Source organism: Juglans regia, chromosome 16 (assembly GCF_001411555.2).
Source record: "Juglans regia cultivar Chandler chromosome 16, Walnut 2.0, whole genome shotgun sequence".
In the NCBI taxonomy this organism is placed as follows: domain Eukaryota; kingdom Viridiplantae; phylum Streptophyta; class Magnoliopsida; order Fagales; family Juglandaceae; genus Juglans; species Juglans regia.
The window spans coordinates 2,711,738-2,730,702 of record NC_049916.1 but is presented as its reverse complement, the minus strand read 5'-3'; the positions used below and the strand labels follow the sequence as shown (position 1 = coordinate 2,730,702).

At 38.6% G+C, this 18,965-nt stretch overlaps 1 protein-coding gene across 2 annotated transcripts; it reads right to left on the bottom strand.

Moving 5' to 3' along the window:
* Positions 1 to 368: 368 nt before the first annotated feature.
* On the bottom strand, positions 369 to 9,169 carry LOC109012490 (LEAF RUST 10 DISEASE-RESISTANCE LOCUS RECEPTOR-LIKE PROTEIN KINASE-like 1.2). 2 transcript variants are annotated; one of them, XM_018994162.2, is made up of 4 exons: positions 8,257 to 9,169; positions 2,495 to 2,530; positions 1,563 to 1,820; positions 369 to 1,420 (listed from the first exon to the last, which is right to left on the bottom strand). In XM_018994162.2, the coding sequence occupies exons 1-4, from the start codon at positions 9,029 to 9,031 to the stop codon at positions 477 to 479; spliced, it is 2,013 nt and encodes a 670-aa protein (XP_018849707.2). In that variant the 5' UTR covers positions 9,032 to 9,169; the 3' UTR covers positions 369 to 476. The 2 variants fall into 2 exon arrangements, with proteins under 2 accessions (XP_018849707.2, XP_018849708.1); XM_018994163.2 differs by lacking the exon at positions 8,257 to 9,169 and adding an exon at positions 2,914 to 4,075.
* Between the last annotated feature and the right edge of the window lie 9,796 nt (positions 9,170 to 18,965).

The following is an 18,965-nucleotide window of genomic DNA, read 5'->3' as shown; positions in this document are numbered from 1 at the left end:
GTTCATGAAGTCCTACATATAGTTTAACTTAAAAAATTAAAGATATGTTTGGATAGTAAAAAAGTTTCATCTCATCTTATCATTACATTTTTTAAAATTTTCATACAAAATATAATAAATAAATCAACTTTTTCAAATTCTAAAATAATAATAATATTATTAAAAAATAATATTCTAATAATATTTTATTTAACTTTTAATTTTTATCTAAAATCATCTCATCTCATCTTACTATCCAAACTGCACCTAAATAATCCAAGTGTGAATATAAAATAAAAATTTTTTTGTTTTCTTATAATTTTTTCTTATTATTTTCAACTACACCTATTAATATGATATATTTATATCATTATTATTTAAACAATAAATAAATAAAATCATTTAAAATTTGTTACATTAATATATTAATATAATCAACATGACTCATTATCTTATCATCTACTTGAAAAATTAACTTAGCAGAATGGAGAAGAAATTTAACCACTGATATTGGGTGTAGAAGATCTAGTACTACTAGTCCAGTTATCAGTCACAGCACTTGGTGAAGGTGGCAGCTCATGTTTTTTCTTCAATAATCCAACCTCATCACAATCCGGTGAAGTTGGTGGGTGTACATTTAAAGTTCCAGCATCCTTACCACTTTGAATACCCTTTAATGCTTCCCAAACCTCCTCCATGGAAGGCCTCAGTTCCTTGCCCTCTTGAATACATTGGAAAGCCAAGCTTGCAACTGAAATGGTCATCCTTTTAACTTCGTCGTCTGACTGAAAGCCAAGATGTGGGTCGATCAACTCATGGAATGCGCGCTGTTCAATCTTGTTTACAGCCAAGTTAGCCAAGTTTATTTCATGCCGATGCCTAGTTATATCAACAGCCGGGAGAGATGATATGAGCTCAAGGAGGACAACCCCAAAACTGTAGACATCACTCTTTTTCGTAAGCTGGTAACACTGATAATATTCGGGGTCAACATAGCCTGGAGTCCCTTGAGGTCCTGTCGAGACATGGGAGACATCATTGGGGAAGAGTCGAGAAAGCCCAAAATCTGCAACTTTGACGCAAAAGTTGTTGTCAAGGAGAATATTATTGGTTTTCACATCACGATGTATGATCTCAGAAGCATGGAGGTAAGCCAATGCACTAGCTGTTTCAATGGCGATGCTCATACGCGTAGGCCATGGGAGTGAACCAGCTGTTGCTCGTTCTCCATGAATATGATCTGCAACAGTACCATTGGGAATGTATTCATACACGAGAAGAAGTTCACGGCTGCGGCGTGAAGTACACCCATAAAGGGACACTAGATTTTTGTGGCGCATGCGCGTGAGAATTTCAACTTCATTGATAAACTGTTGTACTTGTCTGCAGTTGCGCTCGTATAGGCGCTTGACTGCAACTTCCCGCCCATCATGGAGTTTCCCTAATTAAGAAAAATAGCCATTGTAAGTTAGTAAATTACTAGATGCATGCCAAGTCCTTTTGTTTTTCTATACATTTGTTATACCCTTCTGCTTGGAAAGTTTATGCCGTGATTCAGTGAGTGAAGCAACGGTTTATCTTACCATAATATACAGTCCCAAATCCACCATCTCCGAGTTCTTTTTCATCATCAAAGTTATTGGTTGCTTCTTGAAGTTCGCTGTATGGGAAAAGATGCACTCCAAAGTAGACACTTCCCCCTTCCACGTCTGATCTTGAGGATTGAACAGCATTAGTATTCCTCCCCAAAAAGTTTGTGGAAGCATTTTTTTTCTTGTAAGAACGCCACATACGAAAACCCAACCAAATAATGATAATGACAATCGCAGAGCATCCAACACCTAAAAGTGAGAAAAGGAAGAAGTTAGGTTTTAACTGACGGGCAGCAATGGAGGAAATTAACGAGTCGATGAATAAATTTCTAGTGAAGGCCAGTGACCCAGTCACAAGGGAACTTGTGCGCGACAGAAATTTGAACGGTTGAGTAAATTAAAAAAATATAAAACTTTATTAATAGTCACTTTTTTAACCATTAAGTAAAAAATTATAAAAAAAATAAATAGAATAATAAATAAGTGGTAACAAGTAGTAAGTCTATCATTATCTATAATTTATATGCGACGAAAACACAATAGACGAAGCATTTGTGTATTAATGTCAAGAAATGGGGAGGTGTGGCCGGATTTAATTAGCTCCCGGACAGGGGAAGAATTAGGTGTATTGTTGGTGCCCCCAAAGTTTCAGGAACTCGGGTTTTTATTCATACAAGAAGAAATTAACTTTGACCCCCTCAATTTGTTTTTTTTTTTTTTTTTTTATAATTAATGAGCTTTCTTTCTGCTCTCTGCTTCTCCGGGAGATAGGTGGGTGGGTGGGGGTCGATGCCATATTATGATTTCTATAAGCAATCAAATGGCACGCGTGAATATCTTTTTTTTGATAGGGCACGTGTGAATTAATATAAATTTAACAGAAACAGAAATTAGATTGAAGAGGCATGAGCTGAATTACGTACCCCCCAAGGCTATCGCCCACACTTTAGTACTCTTCCCTGCAAAGAAGATACAACTAAATGGTGTTAGTAATTGGCGCAGAATTGGGCATGGATGATCCTTTCATATCTTAAAAAGGTTATTAAGTAACAAAGCACCATACAGATTTCTTTCATTGCCACATACTTATTTCTAATATTTGATCTCATCATCTAAACTCAAAGCTAATCCCAATCAATCACTATATATAAAGCTTACTTCTCTTATATATATATATATATATATAGAGGAGTACTGAACTCTATATATCTATATATGGCATGGTACAAATTACACAGTATTAGCACGTGTATTAGGAATAACTACAATGTAAAAATATATATAATAATAATAATAAAAAAATTTCTCTGCCGTTTCATGAATCGATATGTGTATCCCATACCTTCCTTTGCACAAATAACTTTACTCTTGAGGTGAATCTGGCATTGACCTTCTCTCTCATAGCACTCGGAACAATCATCACGCACACTCACCCGAAGTTCGAACTCACCGGTTATGTACGTTTCACCGTCACTTGGCCCCGGCTTTATTGGGAGCTGAATAATGGAACATCCATAAGGAATATGAATATCTTCGCTTCGATTTGTATGGTGGTAGACATGATAATTGTCTCTGCACTTAATACTCTTCAATTCTATCAGCCCCAAATCAGGCAAATCAGGGACAGGTCTGTCGCATCTGACAAAGTTCCGATTGGGTGAGATGATTTCAAAAGAGATGGATGGAGATTTGGGGATATATTTAGTACTCAAATTCTTTATGGATTCGCATCTAACGGAATCCCAGTTCTCCCAAGGCTCCTGGTCCCGAATACCCAGGACATAAGCAGCATTAGGCTGGTCAGGAATCCAACTGATGTTTATAACTTCGTACTGTCTTTCATCGGTCACGGCCAGTTGAATCGTCTCAGTTTCGTTGTTACAACTTACGATGCCAACACCACATTTTGGGTGCGTGGTATTGGCGAATGGGAAGCCGATCCTGTCCAGATCTCCACAACGAAAGGGATGACAGTTATGGGAACTGTATGTTTCTTCTGGTTGGGCCGAAAGAAGCAACACGAGGTAAGAGAGAAGAAAGAAAACAAAGAGGGCGGAGACAGAAGCCATATCCCAATTCACCAGCAACAACCTATTACTCTATGGATCGATAAAACAAACAACGTGTTCGGATAATTATTTGTGTTGGTAGCTCCTGCTGCCTTCACAATATAATATAATATAAATATGGAGTTTCTCAGTTTAACACGGCAGTTGACTCGGGAACTGGAGAAGGGGAGACTTGGACAAGCAGGCCGAGGTCTGTGCATTTGGGAAATCCCTTCATACTCACTACACGGCCGAAGAGTCCGATCGAGGAGGTGAGGAAGTATCCTACTCATTTCCCGAATTGACTCGGGACTAGAAAGACTCCACTCCTTGACTCTGTCAAAAGCTTTGAACTTTAAACCATTTCTCATGGAAACCAAGACGGCAGGTATCAAGATTTCCACTCTTGAAATGATAAAAATCAACCAAAAAAACCCGAAAATTAGATATCCTGATTCCTGAGCCACGTTCTGGTCTATACTTATCGTGTAAACATTGATTAATGGTGGGCCGATCTCATAAAAAGACGAATGAGGAAAAACATCGTGTGGCCCACAAATGGCATCTTTGAAAAATCTTGACGTGTTGGCCATGCCCTGGGGATAAGTTTTCTCTGAAGTTGTTAAATTGTACAAGTTGATCAAACAATGAGCTTTCCATTTTATTAGCCGTTTTGTGAGGGAAGTAGGAGACGGGGTGGTAACGAGAGAACGTATTGACGGGGGAAAACGATTATGGAAAAAAGTCATGGATGGATGAGGAGTTGCAGTTGCAGGTCAAGAATCAAGATTACTTCCATAAAATTCTTTTCTGGGCTCTCTTCATCTCTTTCACATGCTTCGTTGCCTTTTTCTTTCCTTTAACATATGTGGGGGTGACAATCAAAATTTCAATCTTCGGTCTACGGTCATTTGCTCTAATTGATTGGGCTTTCTCTGCTAATTGAAGTTAGAGAAATATTCAAGATTTTTATTTTTATTTTTAATCATTTTAAATTAATTTCACACCTCACTTAAAGCTTGACTGGAAGATAAGATTTTAAATGAAAAGCAGCATTCTCTTGAAAGCTAGATATAAGAAAAATAATGAAATAGGAAAGTTCGCTCTATCTTTCGTATGCATAATGCAAAAAAGTTTCGCTACCATTGAGAAACTGATCATGATGCAACACACTTACCTAATATTATTGACGTGGGGAGTCCATGCTCTCAAAAAAAAAAAAAAAAAAAATTGTTAATGTGAAATCATCTCGGGTCAAGAGAAAAACTTTGACGTATCTAACCAATAATAATTTTTATGTGCCCAAATGGATCACTAATATGGCCCACTATCATCTCAATATGAATAATATTAATGACTTAATATTAATTTTCATTAAAGAATATGGTCGTCATTAAAATTATTTATATAAACACTAATTTTGAGTATTTATTGACAAACCATAATATTAACTTTTTTTTTTTTAATGTTGCGGAATCTTTCTAAGGCTCTTCGGATCCATTTCTGAAGAGTAAATCTTAATTCCGTGCACCGTATTTTTTAAAATTTTTTTATATGAAACTGATTAAATCGAGTGCTCTAAAATAACTTAATAATTAGTCTGCTTGAATAGTATTATATGCATTTGATCTAATTAGAAATATATTAGATTGGGATTACAAGTTTTTGGCCCAGGTCCTAAATTGAGCTACCTCACCTAACTTTATCTGCCACGTGTCATTGCATCTTGCCCCCAGAGGGAAGTTCCATCATTTTTTTAATGAAAGTTCATTTCTGGATTTATTTAAAATCAGGCTCACAGTTTTCAAGTTTTGTTTTGACAATTAAGTTTTGTTTTGACAATTAGACATCTTAGTTTTTAAAAACTGACAACTAAAAATTAACGTGATTGACATGTGGCATCAATATGCCACGCTTCAATGAAAGCTAAGGTAGATATTGATATTGCGTGTTAACCAATTAAAGTCTGACACGTGGCAACACGTTAAATTAACAAAGGTACCTAATTGATTTTTTTTTGAAATTCATGTATCAATTTTACAAAAATGAAAAACTCAGAGCACTGGTATTGGACTCATCAAATGAGTCCAATCTTCAAAATTTGATGATTTTGGTTTTAAAATCCTGGCATTGGATTCACCATATGTTCAAATGTCAAGTTTTTAGCTACAGTACATTCATCTTCATCTTCAAATTTGAAGACTCACTATTCACACTCTATAACCATTATTTTATTTATTTAAATTATTGTTTCCCAATTTTGAGCCACAATATATTTAAGTTAGGAAATAATAATTTAAATATTAAATTAAATTATTAATTAACATATAGTTAGTGTAATTGTTAAATATGAAAAAAATAAATTAAAAATATTATTATTAACGAAATAATATTATATTATTATTTTGATGAATCTAATGGTTAATCTAATGTGGGGTTATGGATAGAGAAGTTTTGGATTTATAAAAAATATGTACTTTTCATCAAATTTTGAAGATAAAAATTATGAATCCAATGCTAATGCTCTCATGTCTTTGAATTGCAAAAACTTGATAACTTGGCTATTGACTTCGCAATTCATCCTTTATTTTTTAAAAAATAAAAATAATTTTTTTATATAGTCTTATTCATGAAAAATTCCAGTTTTCGTTTTGAAACTTTCTATTAAAACAATACTTTCGTTTTTTAAAATATAAATAGGAATTTTTAAGATAATAATTGGATGTGCTCCATTTTTTTTTTCTTTAACTAGCCAATGTGTCGATATATGATTCAGAGTATGTAAAGACCTACTAGATACTTATTGAAATTGCTTTTCATAAGAAATTGTGTGACAATATATACATCTCACAAACATGAAGAACTGTTTTGGGAGAAAAATTTTGTAAGTTAGTTGATTTTGAAGAAAAGGCTTTTCAAAGTTTCTTGAGTCCTTGACGTTTTCCTGCGAATTCTGTTCTTCTAACAAGAACGATTTTAAGGGGTACATGCAACAGAAACAGAGAAGTAGAGAGAGAAAAGCTTAAGCAGAGCAATCTCAAGCAGGGCCATGGCTGTTTCTGTAATGGGTTATCTCATTTGATTAGAAGGCACTTCTTGCAGAAGAAGTACCAAAAATTGGTCTATCTTGTAGTTTTAAATATGGAAATGCTAAATATACTACAAAGTTTACAACAAAAGTCGTACAAACGGGGTTGCTAAATCATGCTATTGGTACTGTTAAAGGATATAAATGATTAAATCTACTTCTTCTTATTGCTTGTTGTATTCATTCCTACACAAACCTACCTCGTCTACAATTTTCGAACTGATCCTTATATTCCTCTCCTGATCCCTCTCCCACCTGGGAGTACTTTTGCTAAGCTGACTTCCATTTCTGTTGAACTCTTTCCTCAAGAAAACATCATCCCCAATACTTCCCTTATAATTACCCAACTCATACCTGCCTGATTTAGAATGATTGTACTCTTCCCTTGGTGATTCCCGTTCATGCCATCTATCTGGAATGAAGACTCACTTTTCAATCTCATCTTTTGCGCCTCTCCACAACCCAAAATCCACTCTCTCTGCTTCTCCTCTCCTAGTCTTCTACGGCACTATCTCACCAATATAATAAATATTGATGAAAAATAAGTGTAGGATTGGTTTTATGAGTTTCTCGCGAGGGAATATGGTCTCATGGTTTGATGCAAAACGGAGGGATAAAGAGGGCTTAAAACAAGTGCACAATGGTCCTATTTATAGAGGCAAACTCACCGGTTTACACTAGACATTTTTAGGTTATCACCAGAACGGAGGAGCCATGGGGAAACCATCACCATGGGGGAGTTGCAAATGGAACGGGGTGACTGTTGTTGTGTGGTCACCCCATGCATCCATAAATATAGCTATGATTTACATTTTGATTTTAACTTCTGATTTGTGATATATCAGTTAATAAAACTTGTACTATAAGTCTATATCTAATGTCACTCCTAAAATATACATGTAAAGTTATCGCATTAAAATTATAAGCCCCTAGTCTGACTTTCTCTGTTCTTCACCAATTTGGAAATAGAAATGAAAACTTGTATCCGGTTACTGACTTTGAAAGCCTACTCTTCACGCATCAATATACTTAGAATTAAGCCTGGCAATATGCTTTCAACTTCGTACGGTGGGAAAATATGTATATACAAGCAATAGAGAGATGATCATGAAGTGGTATAAGTTTTTCTCAGGTTTCAAATCTTAAGATAATGTTATCTGCATAATTTCTGTATATATCTCTTAAGCACGCCTCAAGTTGAATCAGTGTTAATTAATATTGGCCCTAGTGTTTGTGCTCATTAATTATATATCCACTGTAATACTGTGGTAATGAAACATTAGATGAGGATATTTTGTTCATTCAAGTCATCATCTACTGTGAATTAACTTTGAGTGGGATCTACCTAAATTAATGCATGGTTAATAATGAAACGCAGAGAAAGCATCTACTATGGGCACTAGATCAGTATCCTCATACCACTTCGCAGACAAGTGGAAATTAATGCTTATCCTAGCATGCACCCAATGCATTATCAATTCCCATTGTACTTTTCTAAATCCGTGGAAGAGAAGAGAAAAGAAGAATTCTTGGAGAGAGAGAGAGTGACCTGCTGGATGACAGTGCGAGGCATGAGGCCTATCTGGGCAGAAGCACTTGAAATGGTACGTCATTCTATCAAGTCCACACCGTCCTCCACTTTCCTTGCAAATGCTGCAATCGCTCGCCTTCCATTTCACCAAGAACCCACTTCTGAGTGACTCTCTAATGTCACCCCCATGAGCTTCAACGGGTGCTACCACCCTAGTCGTGCATTCCTCTGATACGTACCTCAGCTTCGGGTCCCGTTCATGCAGAGCCAGAACCGGAACGTTTTTGTTTCCGCCATCACAACCAGGATAAAAATCTAAAGCACTCCTCCGAAGCTGCAACGAAGAGTTGCAACCATAAAGCAGATGTACATGGGATTGGTATGGAGCTAGCTCGAAACGGATACCATGAAGGGATATACTTTCGGCTAAAGGAATACAATCATCGGTGGAATTGGAAAAGGCGGAATTTGAGACGCGAAGGATATGACTTTCATAGGAAATATTGTGGATGGTATAGTTGCCGTTAGATATGTTGATGGTGGGTTGGCCATTGTTGTTGCAAGAGAGCTGGAATCCGGGGTAGCCGCATAAGAATCTTGGTTTATCTTGGATGTAGAATGGAAAACTAATGTTTTGCCCGTCACCACAGGTACTGTGAACACCACAAGCTTGGAAGTATGGGTTGTCCACGCCGAAGGATTTTCTTGGTAGGAAGGAAAAGAAGAGGAAGCACAGGTTTATCAGTAGAGAAATGGGTGATCGCAGGGTGGGCAGGAGGCGTGTTCGTTTCATTTGGGGATCCAGAAGTAGTCGTTTGTGGTAGCTAAAGATCTGCAGAAATGGATGATCATCATAATTAATCTGGTGAGAAAGAGAGGAGAGTGCAGAGTTGTCAGGTGGAAAATTGGGGTGTGGAATTGAAATGATGGAGTTATGGGGACGCATTGACTTTCTTGAGTGGTCTCAATAGAGTCCTTATCTGCCTTTGCACTACAAGTTGGCATAGAAGAAGCCAAGGGATTGTCGGTTTCTGCCCCCATAACTTCCTATGGCTCGTCACTGTAAATTTAGATCAATACTATATTGAATTGCCAACAATAATCTTACAAAATTCAACTCATCAAATAATAATAATTTAATTTGACGTAATATGTTAGATTATAAAATAATTTTTATTTTAAAATAAATATAATGTATTACATCAAGTTACGTCTCCATTTTTATGAAATTTCTTCGTACATCTATTCAATTTTAAAAGGAGATAAATATAATTTTAAAATGTTTTGTGTAGTTTTTGTTGCTTGAGAATCATATACAAACCGAATTTAATGATTTAAATTTCTTTTAGAATTAAACCATCCAATTTGACCCAACAATTAAAAAAGATTTGCACTTTTTAATTTAAGCTACGGTCCCGTCATCATATGACATTTTTTATCATATGACATTTTTGAGCGCATCACTATGTAGTTCTTCGCACTCAACTTTTACCATAATGTTATTTTTTTTTTGGAAAATTACTATATTGGTGTTTGAAATTTGAATATAAGGTTTACGCGATGAAATCTTAAATTATTTTTTTAAAAAACAATATTATGGAGAACTCAGAATATTAACATGTTGTTCGGAAAGATAGTACATTTTCTTTACAAAAGAAAAATTATAAACCTAAAATACCACATCATGCAATATCACTTTAGAAGGTAATTTTTGTGAAGGGCTAGTTATGTTTCTTTAATTATTTATTAATCAGTAAGTACTACAAGAAAACTGTTTATTTGTGACCAGTTAATTATAGCGAAATGATTATTTACAGCTAAAATGAGGATGTTTTGGTCACAAATAGTCTTTTCGTCGCAATTAAATGACCACAAAAGTCCGTTTTTCTTGTAGTGGTGCTAAGGTAGAAAGTAGATGTTCTTCATGTATCGTTAGCAGACTAAGGATTTGCTTAATACTCAATGCATTTCATTGATGATTTATCAAGTATTTATACAAGGCCAAAGGGAATAAAAGTGGTTACAAGTACAATAGAGAAACAATAACAATTGTCTACAGTTCATTCTAGAAGGTTATTTTTCTGTACATGTGTCGTAGCACTATCATCTATTCTAATATACCCCCTCAAGTCCTATGGGGTGGATAACACTTTGAGACTTGTCCGAAATCTGAAGAAGTTTTCTGAAACCAGTGGCTTTGTAAAGACGTCTACTAGCTGATCTTGTGAATTGATGTAGGAAACATGGAGTGTGATGGTAGCAACTCGATCACGGGCAAAGTGGAAGTCAATGTCCATGTGTTTGGTTTTTGAGTGGTAAACATGATTTGCAACCAAATAGGTGGCCCCAATGTTGTCACACCATAAGGTTGGAGCCTTAAGGGAGAAGTGTTCAAGAAGAACAGGCCAAAATTGATGGTGGCCTTGAGATATCGAAGTATTCTCTTGACTGCAGTCCAGTCAGGTTGTTTTGGTGAGTGCATGAACTGACATACTTTGTTCACATCAAAAGAGATGTTGGGTCTTGTGAAGGAGAGATACTACCAACCTCCTACTATGCTATGGAAGTGATGATCATCTTCATAGCTTGGAGGGTCAAACTTGGACAGTTTAATGGAAGCAGCCATGGGAGATGGCATAAGGTTCGCATAAAGCATTTTGCTTTTGGTGAGAAGTTCTTTGATGTATTTACGTTGAGACAGTAGGAGACCATTCTTCAAGTAGTCAATTTCTAATCCAAGAAAAAAAAACAATGGGCCAAGATCTTTTACTGGAAAGGTCACTCCTAAAGCAGAGATAAAGGAGTCAATGGCAGAAGAAGTGGAGGATGTGATTACTATATCATCTACGTAAATTAATAGGTAGATGCATGTATCACCATGGTTAAAGATAAAAAGGGATGGATCAGCTTTGGAGATAGTAAAGTCATAAGCTACTAACCATGAACTTAATTGGGCAAGCCAAGCCCTTGGGCCTGCTTAAGGCCGTAAATTGCTTTATGAAGTTGACATACATAAGTGGGTGAACAAGGTCAATATAACCCTGAGGTTGTTGCATAAAGATAGTATCAGTTAATAAGCCATGAAGGAAAGCATTGTCGATATCAACTTGTCATAGGAGCCATCCTCAAGCTACAGCTGTGGCAAGGATCAAACGGATGGTGGGCAACTTCGCAACAGGGCTGAACATCTCATCATAGTGGATCCCAGCGTATTGATGGTAGCCTTTGGCAACCAATCTGGCTTTTCCTTCGTTCAATGGAACCGTCTGCCTTCAATTTTGTGCGGTAGACCCACCTGCATCCAAGAATGTTAGAAGAGGGATTGAGTGGAACTAAAGTCCAGGTATGGTTCTGGGTTAGGGCATAAAACTCTTTGGACATGGCATCATCACACCAGTCGAGAAATTTAAAGGCCTTGGAGAAGCTTGTTAGGTTTTCCGGCATAGTAACAGTGGTGGTGAAACAATTTCGTGACGGGTACGACACAGTACCATCCATGGCAACTTGAGGATGGGAAAAGTGTGTGTGAGCATGTGTAATGATAGGGTAACGAGGAGGGACTAAGGCAGAAGCTAGATGTGAGATATGGGAGGGGTGGGGAGCAGTAGCACGAATCAAAGAGGAAGCACGAATAACAGGGGATGAAGAAGACGTGGAGGGAGTTGAGTGTGTTGAAGAAAACGACTTGGATGGGCTAGGCCCTGGGCCAAGAATGGATGACGAGAAGAGAGGAAGGTGGGCCTGAGGTATGGTCTGAGAGGATAAATGAGGGATGGGTCGTGACTTAGAGAAAGGGAATGAGAGCTCCATCAAATTTAACATCACGTGAGATATAAAGTTTGTGGGTTGTAAGATCCAAACATTTATATCCTTTGTGATTAGCACTGCAGCCCAAGAATAAACAGGATTTGGACCAAAACTGCATTTTATTTTTATTGTATGACCTTAAATTGGGCCAACACTCGCATCTAAATATTTTTAAGAAATTGTAATCGAGAATACGATGATGAACCATAAAATGGGGAGATTTATTTTGAAGAGTCAAACTGGGTAAAAGATTAATTAAATAGGTTGCGGTTTGAAATGCGTCATCCCAAAAGCTGAGAGGAAGTGATGCATGGGCCAAAAGGGCAAGCCCGGTTTCTATAATGTGCTTGTGTTTACGTTCGATGAACCCATTTTGTTGTGGGTATGAGGGCACAAAAATCGATGAGTAATGTCTAGTTTTTGACACATAGGAGTGAGGGGTCCAACAGTTTGAAGTGTAATGAGCTTTGTATTGAAGAGACGTTCAACATAAGGCAAAAAAAAAGTAAAAATATGAAAGACATCCGATTTCAATTTTAAAGGAAAAAACCATGTATAACGTGTATATTGGTCCACAAAAGATAGATAATAGCGAAACCCATTACAAGAAATAAAAGGGGTTGGGCCCCAAAGATCTGCTACAATTAATTATAAGGGTTGTGTGTAAGAGGCCTGACTTGAGCTAAAGAGAAGTTGGTGACTCTTTGCAAGAGGACACACAGAGCAGTGAAAAGAGGGGTCTCTGTGCGAAAATTTCAAATGGTTGGTGTGCAAGATAGTTGAAACAAGCTGAAGTAAAGGGTGGCCTAATCTGTGAAGACACTAAGCTACTGATGTGCGTTCGCCGAGATGAGTGGATGCAAACGAAGCAGAGGACGTTGCAGAAGGGAAGACATAAAGGCCATCACGGATTGGACCGGTGAGGAGGATCTTCTCGGTCGTTTTGTCCTTCACAGAACATGAAATTCAAAGAAGCAACAATTATCAACATAGAATTGACAAACGGAAACTAAGTTTTTTTTTTATGGAAGGCATGTGAAAAATATTATGAAGAATAAAGGAGAAGTTTGAGTTGAGAGAGAAGTCACCGAAATGCTCGATGGGAAGATTCGAGCCATTACCCAAGCGGATTTGTTCACCGCCATGATGCTGCTCGAATGAGAGGTTGAGGTTGTTGAGGTCATTGGTAATATGGTGGGTTGTAGCGGAATCGGGATACCAGGTGGAGCCTGAGAAGGAGCTTGGTGTTGTATAGTTGGCAGAGAATGAAGTTGGTGCCTTAAGTTAATATGCATGGTCAAACCGATAAAGACACTACATAGCTACGTGACCGATTTTGTTACAGACCTGGCAAGTGGGATGAGTAGATACAAAGCATTGGAAGGGAGCCTAAGAAGTAGGGGAACAGGAACGATCACTACGAGAGAACGAGGCAGATCGACCTTTGCCACTACGACCTTGGTGTCCATCTCGAAAGGAACCACGCCCTCACTAATTATGACCACCAACAGTAGAGAAGTGAGTAGTGGGCTCAACAGATAAAGGGGAGTTTCTGGTGGAGTGGGACATGCGACTCTCATGGACCAGAAGCAGTTGGTAGAGTTCAAGAGAGGAGATGGGTTCAGCACGAGTAGTGATTGATGTAACAAATGATTCATAAGCCGATCTAAGGCCAATTAGCAAGTAGGTCACGAATTCCTTATCAGGAAGGGAATGACCAGTAGCTGCTAAGATGTTTGCAAGAGAACGGACTTTGGCAAAATAATCAGTGATTGATTGAGTACCTTGAGTGAGATTGGTTAATTGAAAACAAATATGGAATTCTTTGGCCTGAGAATGGGAAGCAAATATGGTGTTAGAGACTAAATTGACTGGGTCAAGCCCTTAGAAAATCTATCACTAAGCCAGGAGATAAGGTAAGAAAGAGATAAGGCAAAAAAGTTGAGTCAAACTCCTAAAAGGAAAAGGTATCACAAGTCAAGTTAGACTTTATCACTCCAAGGATATAACGTCTATATCAGGAACAGCTCCCCCACAAATCTGACAGGCTCTCTTCAGGCTCACTCCATGCACTCTCTAACAACCCGTGGACGTACGCTTTTATCCCAAGCCACATAAATTCTTGTAACTACTTTTATTTATTTTTATTTGCTTATTTATTATTTATTTCATAGATAAACGCAAAGAGTAACGTATCCAAACCCAATTGCCAACGTGGGTTGGGGATAACTCTTTCTTCATTTCCAATCTGTTGTGCAATTTTTGGCATTAACAGTTGACACCATCTGTGGAATCAACTTTTTCTCTATATCGGAATTTGGAGAAGGATATTCTCTGACCCACGGGATCATCTACAAAATTTTAGATTCCTTAGTTCGTGAGATCGTATCCAAAAAAATAAACAGATATATATTTATTATATGCTATCCTGCACGATGTGAATCCTACACCCACAAGATCGTCATTGAAACATCAGATAAGATGTCCTCAACTTTGCTATTTTTCTTGTTGTTTACATTCTAACACTGTACATACACTCAAAATAAAAAAATAAAAAAGAATAGAAGAATAAGAAATAAAGAAAGTTGAGCTAGTTGACTCAAAAGTGAACTCGCCAGAGACGAAGAATTTTCATTGCTACAAAAGCGCTCAAGGATGAAATTCCTCGTGCAAAAATCATTCAATAGTGAATGATCTCAATCAGGACAAATTACTCTGGTTTGGCTCCTTCAAATTTGTTATTTTATTTTTACTAACAAAGTTGATTTTTTGAAAGACTTTTCCCATGAAGCTCTTCAAGGTTCCACTAGAAACTTGGTTGCTACATGTCGTGGGAACATACTTCACTAAAAATTAATCGCATGACATGAAGCACCAATAATGAAGCAGATCTTGGGCTCCACTTGTGCATCTCAATTTATCTTCAACAAAATAGGTTGTTCGGTATCGCAAGCATCTCGGGCCTTTTTGCTGGTATCACAGGTTGTAACGTCCGTCCTTGTGGTGGGACTTTTTATAAAATAATTTTAGAAAAAATGAAGAGAATTACCGTTCGATTTAAAACTTTTTACTTCCATACCCAGGATGCAAGACTCTACGTTATAAAATAAAATGTGTTTTGAGAATAAAAGAGGTTTACAACAGAAAACATTAGTCTTGAGATAAAAAGGCCTCTCATACAATTAAACTCACATGCCTAGACTTCCATGCTCTTCTTCATGGGTCGTGTCCTTCCTGACGCGTACTGCTCATTCAATTCCTGTGGGGGGAGGGGCATACATAAAAATTAAAATGAGTTGATGACTTGTAAGCATTACTTCATATAGTTAAAATATAATAACATAGGTTTTCATTCATACATTCATCATACCATACATACTATACGTACATGCATGCATGCGTTCGTTTGAAAACATCATTAGACGAGGTTTTTCTTTAAAAAGAGGTTTTCTCTTCATAAAACATTTCTCCCGTCAATGCCTTCATTTATTAAAGAATGCGATGCATTCATACATTTATACGTTATTTCTTATCACTTTCATTAGCCGATACACACTGTTATGCTCTGTGTGTTAGGGTTAACAGTCTTCCTTTGGACCCGGACTCCACCCATGCCCACGGGTTGGGAATCCCTTTTCAATCAGGGGGCAGCATTGGTTGCACTACAGTATACTTACCCAACATTGCAATCTACCCATTCATTCGATACCATTTTCATTCATTCATGTGGCCATTACGTATTTTCATACATTAAACGTTCAGTCCTTTCTTTCAATTCAGTCCTTTCCTCTTTAGTCCTTTTCATTTAGCAGTTCATTAATGGAAAAATATTATTTAAAAGCATGAGCTTAAACATCATCTTTCATGGCATCATTTAAAGCATCTGTTCGTAGAGACCTTTTAAAAATACTTTCTTCGCGTCGTTCAAAGCATCAGTTAAAGCATCAAGCATCAACCTCAACATTTCTTTTCGTGAAAAATACATACAATAGGTACTGCGTATAGTCATTCATTCACATGCGTACAATTAATACTTTTAGATGCGTAAAAAGGGGCTGCCTAGGAGGGTCGTACATACGTATTCATTTGAACACTTATACTTAACATGTTTTTCTTAAAACATATTTCGTATCGTTTCGTAAGACATCGTAAAGAGAAGGCATTTCGTTTTCATTTCTTATATCTTTTTAGAAAAAATTTAGAAGAGTATGAACGTAATACTTACCTGGACTCTATACTACTTTCATATCATGCAGTCTATTCATGTGCGTGTCAGATGGCAACCTACATGCATACACATAACCCGTGCTCTTACGTGCCTTTTACTATATTAAAACTTTCGGGATCCACTTACGGTCACTACATCTTCCAAACTCAAGGTCTTACCTCGAGTGTCCATCCACTAAGGTGAACCCATGATTCACCTTAGGATTAAGACACTAAGATCTTCATCTTACTCTTCCTATTGACCACATTCCGACGCATGATTCCGACCGACAGAGTCACACATCTCAATCCTAGACAATACACCCATCACTACCTTCATGCATCTGAGCTCACACTAAATCATCATTCTCATCCATACAGGCCACACGACTCTAAGCCGACTTTGAGGCTTAAGCACCGTGTGCCTGTGCTTAGGACAGATTACCCATTACATATAGTGAATCCGTCCTGCACATGTGTCTTATCAGATTACACATGTACCTTACCCCTTTATCACCTAAGACCAACATATAACACGTTGATCACATGCTCATAAGGACAAGCACCATACTCCGATACCAACCTTCTCTCAACTCAGCTAGCATGATTATTTATGCTACCCATCCCTTTTGACAGTTCATCTCAACACTTAACACGACAAGACTCCATTCACAACTACGCCTTATGTCATGTCATATAGCTCAAGACTACTCCCAAGCTATACCGTGACCGTGTCACGTCACCAGACATCTCACTACATCATTTCTACGTCAACTCCTAACTCATCACGAGTACGGTCCCTCACGTACTCCTGTCACATCGTGACATCTCGTCACGTTCCTGCTACATCATTCTTATAGTAACTCCTCACTCATCACAAGCACAACTGCCAGTAACCATGTCACTTCGTGACATTCTCCAGTCATGCTTCCGCTGCACACTCTTACACTTGTTCTGCCACTTCACACATACTCCTTGTCATAAGTCAATCATGGTGACACTTGTCACCTCAGACTATAAGCCACATCACAGTTACTTCGGGACATTGTTTCACAGTTCCTGACACTACTCACCACGCTCTACGCCCATCAACCATACAATCATCCTTATCTTTGCGCACGCCACATGGTGTATTGATGCGCCTTATGGAGTACGCTCCACGTGTACTCCCTTTATACACTCTACGACCCATCACCACTACGGCACACTCGCCATATGGTGCATCACTCCACCACATGGAGTACACTCCATATGTACTCCATTCACACACGCTACATCTCACAGAGTACACTCCACATGTACTCTTCTCATTCCACCTTACACCAGGAGGGTATATTTTACATATGCTCTCCTTATCCCACATTACGCCACAAGAATACACTTTACGTGTTCTCTCTTCCCAATCCACACAATGCCATATCATCACTACAACACATACTTCACAACCACACTTAACAGTACAGTCCACAACACTTCACAGCACAGTTTCCAACTACGCCCAACAATTCATTACACAGCACATCACATCATCATACTACACAGCGAACTTCACAAATACTAACAGCACAGTTCACAATTTAACTAACCAAGAAATAACATAATTAACGAGGGATAGAGGGTTATACCATTGACGGGGTTGACCCGTGCGTTGCTCGCTGATCGTCACGGTCGATAACGTCGGAAGGGTCGTACGTGGCGGCTAACCTGCGTACAGTGGCTGTTTGGGCGTTTGGATAGCTAAGTGTGGTCTTGGAATGGCTCGTGGTGGCGGCGAGGGGTGTAACATGGCATATCTAGCTGTGTACAGTGGCGGTCAGCCACGCACAATGGCTATCCACCACGTAAAGTGGTGGTTCAGGAAGGGGCTGAGCATGGAAAGGCTTGGAAGGACCTCGACTAGGTGATGGTGGCGTCGGGGTGGCACCACGATTGCATATCTAAGCTGTGCATGAGGGAGAGTCCATGAGAGAAGGGGGGCGTGCATAAGGGGCAGATCGGGGCTATGGGTGGTTGGGGTAGGCCGATGGTGGCCAGAGGAAGCTCGAGACAGCGGTTGGATGCCGTGGGTGGCGACGTACGGCGGTGGACGGGGAGAAACCCGTGTGTGTGAGGGAGAGAGCTCGTGCGTGCGAGGGAGGCTATGGGCCTTGGGCCAAGGGGGAGGAAGGGGGAGGCTCAAGGGGCTCGTGGTGGTGCTCTGTGGCCTGGGGGTTGGCGACAGCGACGCATGGTGGCTGGATGGGTAAGGAACCCGTGTGGGTAAACCCATTTCGGGAAAGAGAGGGAGAGGGCTACTGTGAGGGGTTGGGTTTGGTGGGGTGGTCACCGATGATGGATGGAGGTGCGTTGGTGGCCGGCGGCGTGGCTGTGACGGCGACATGGGTCTAGGCGAGCTGAGAGAGGGAATCAGGTGAGGGAGAGGGGTTGCTGCCCTCGTGAGCTGAGGCAGGGAGGAGGGAGGAGAGAGAGAGGGAAAGGGAAAGTGAGGGAGAAAGAGAGGGGACTTGAGTATTTAATACAGGCCCTTCATATTGGGATCCTCAAAACGATCTAACAGTGGGTTTTAAATACTAATTTGAAAATGCGTAAACATTAACTTAATTAAAAGTACTGAGAGGAATTAAAGTAGAATATTATTTAAACTAACTTTAGTTTATAAAATAATATTTCTTCATCATTAATAAATGATGAAATCTTATTTAATATCTTTAAAA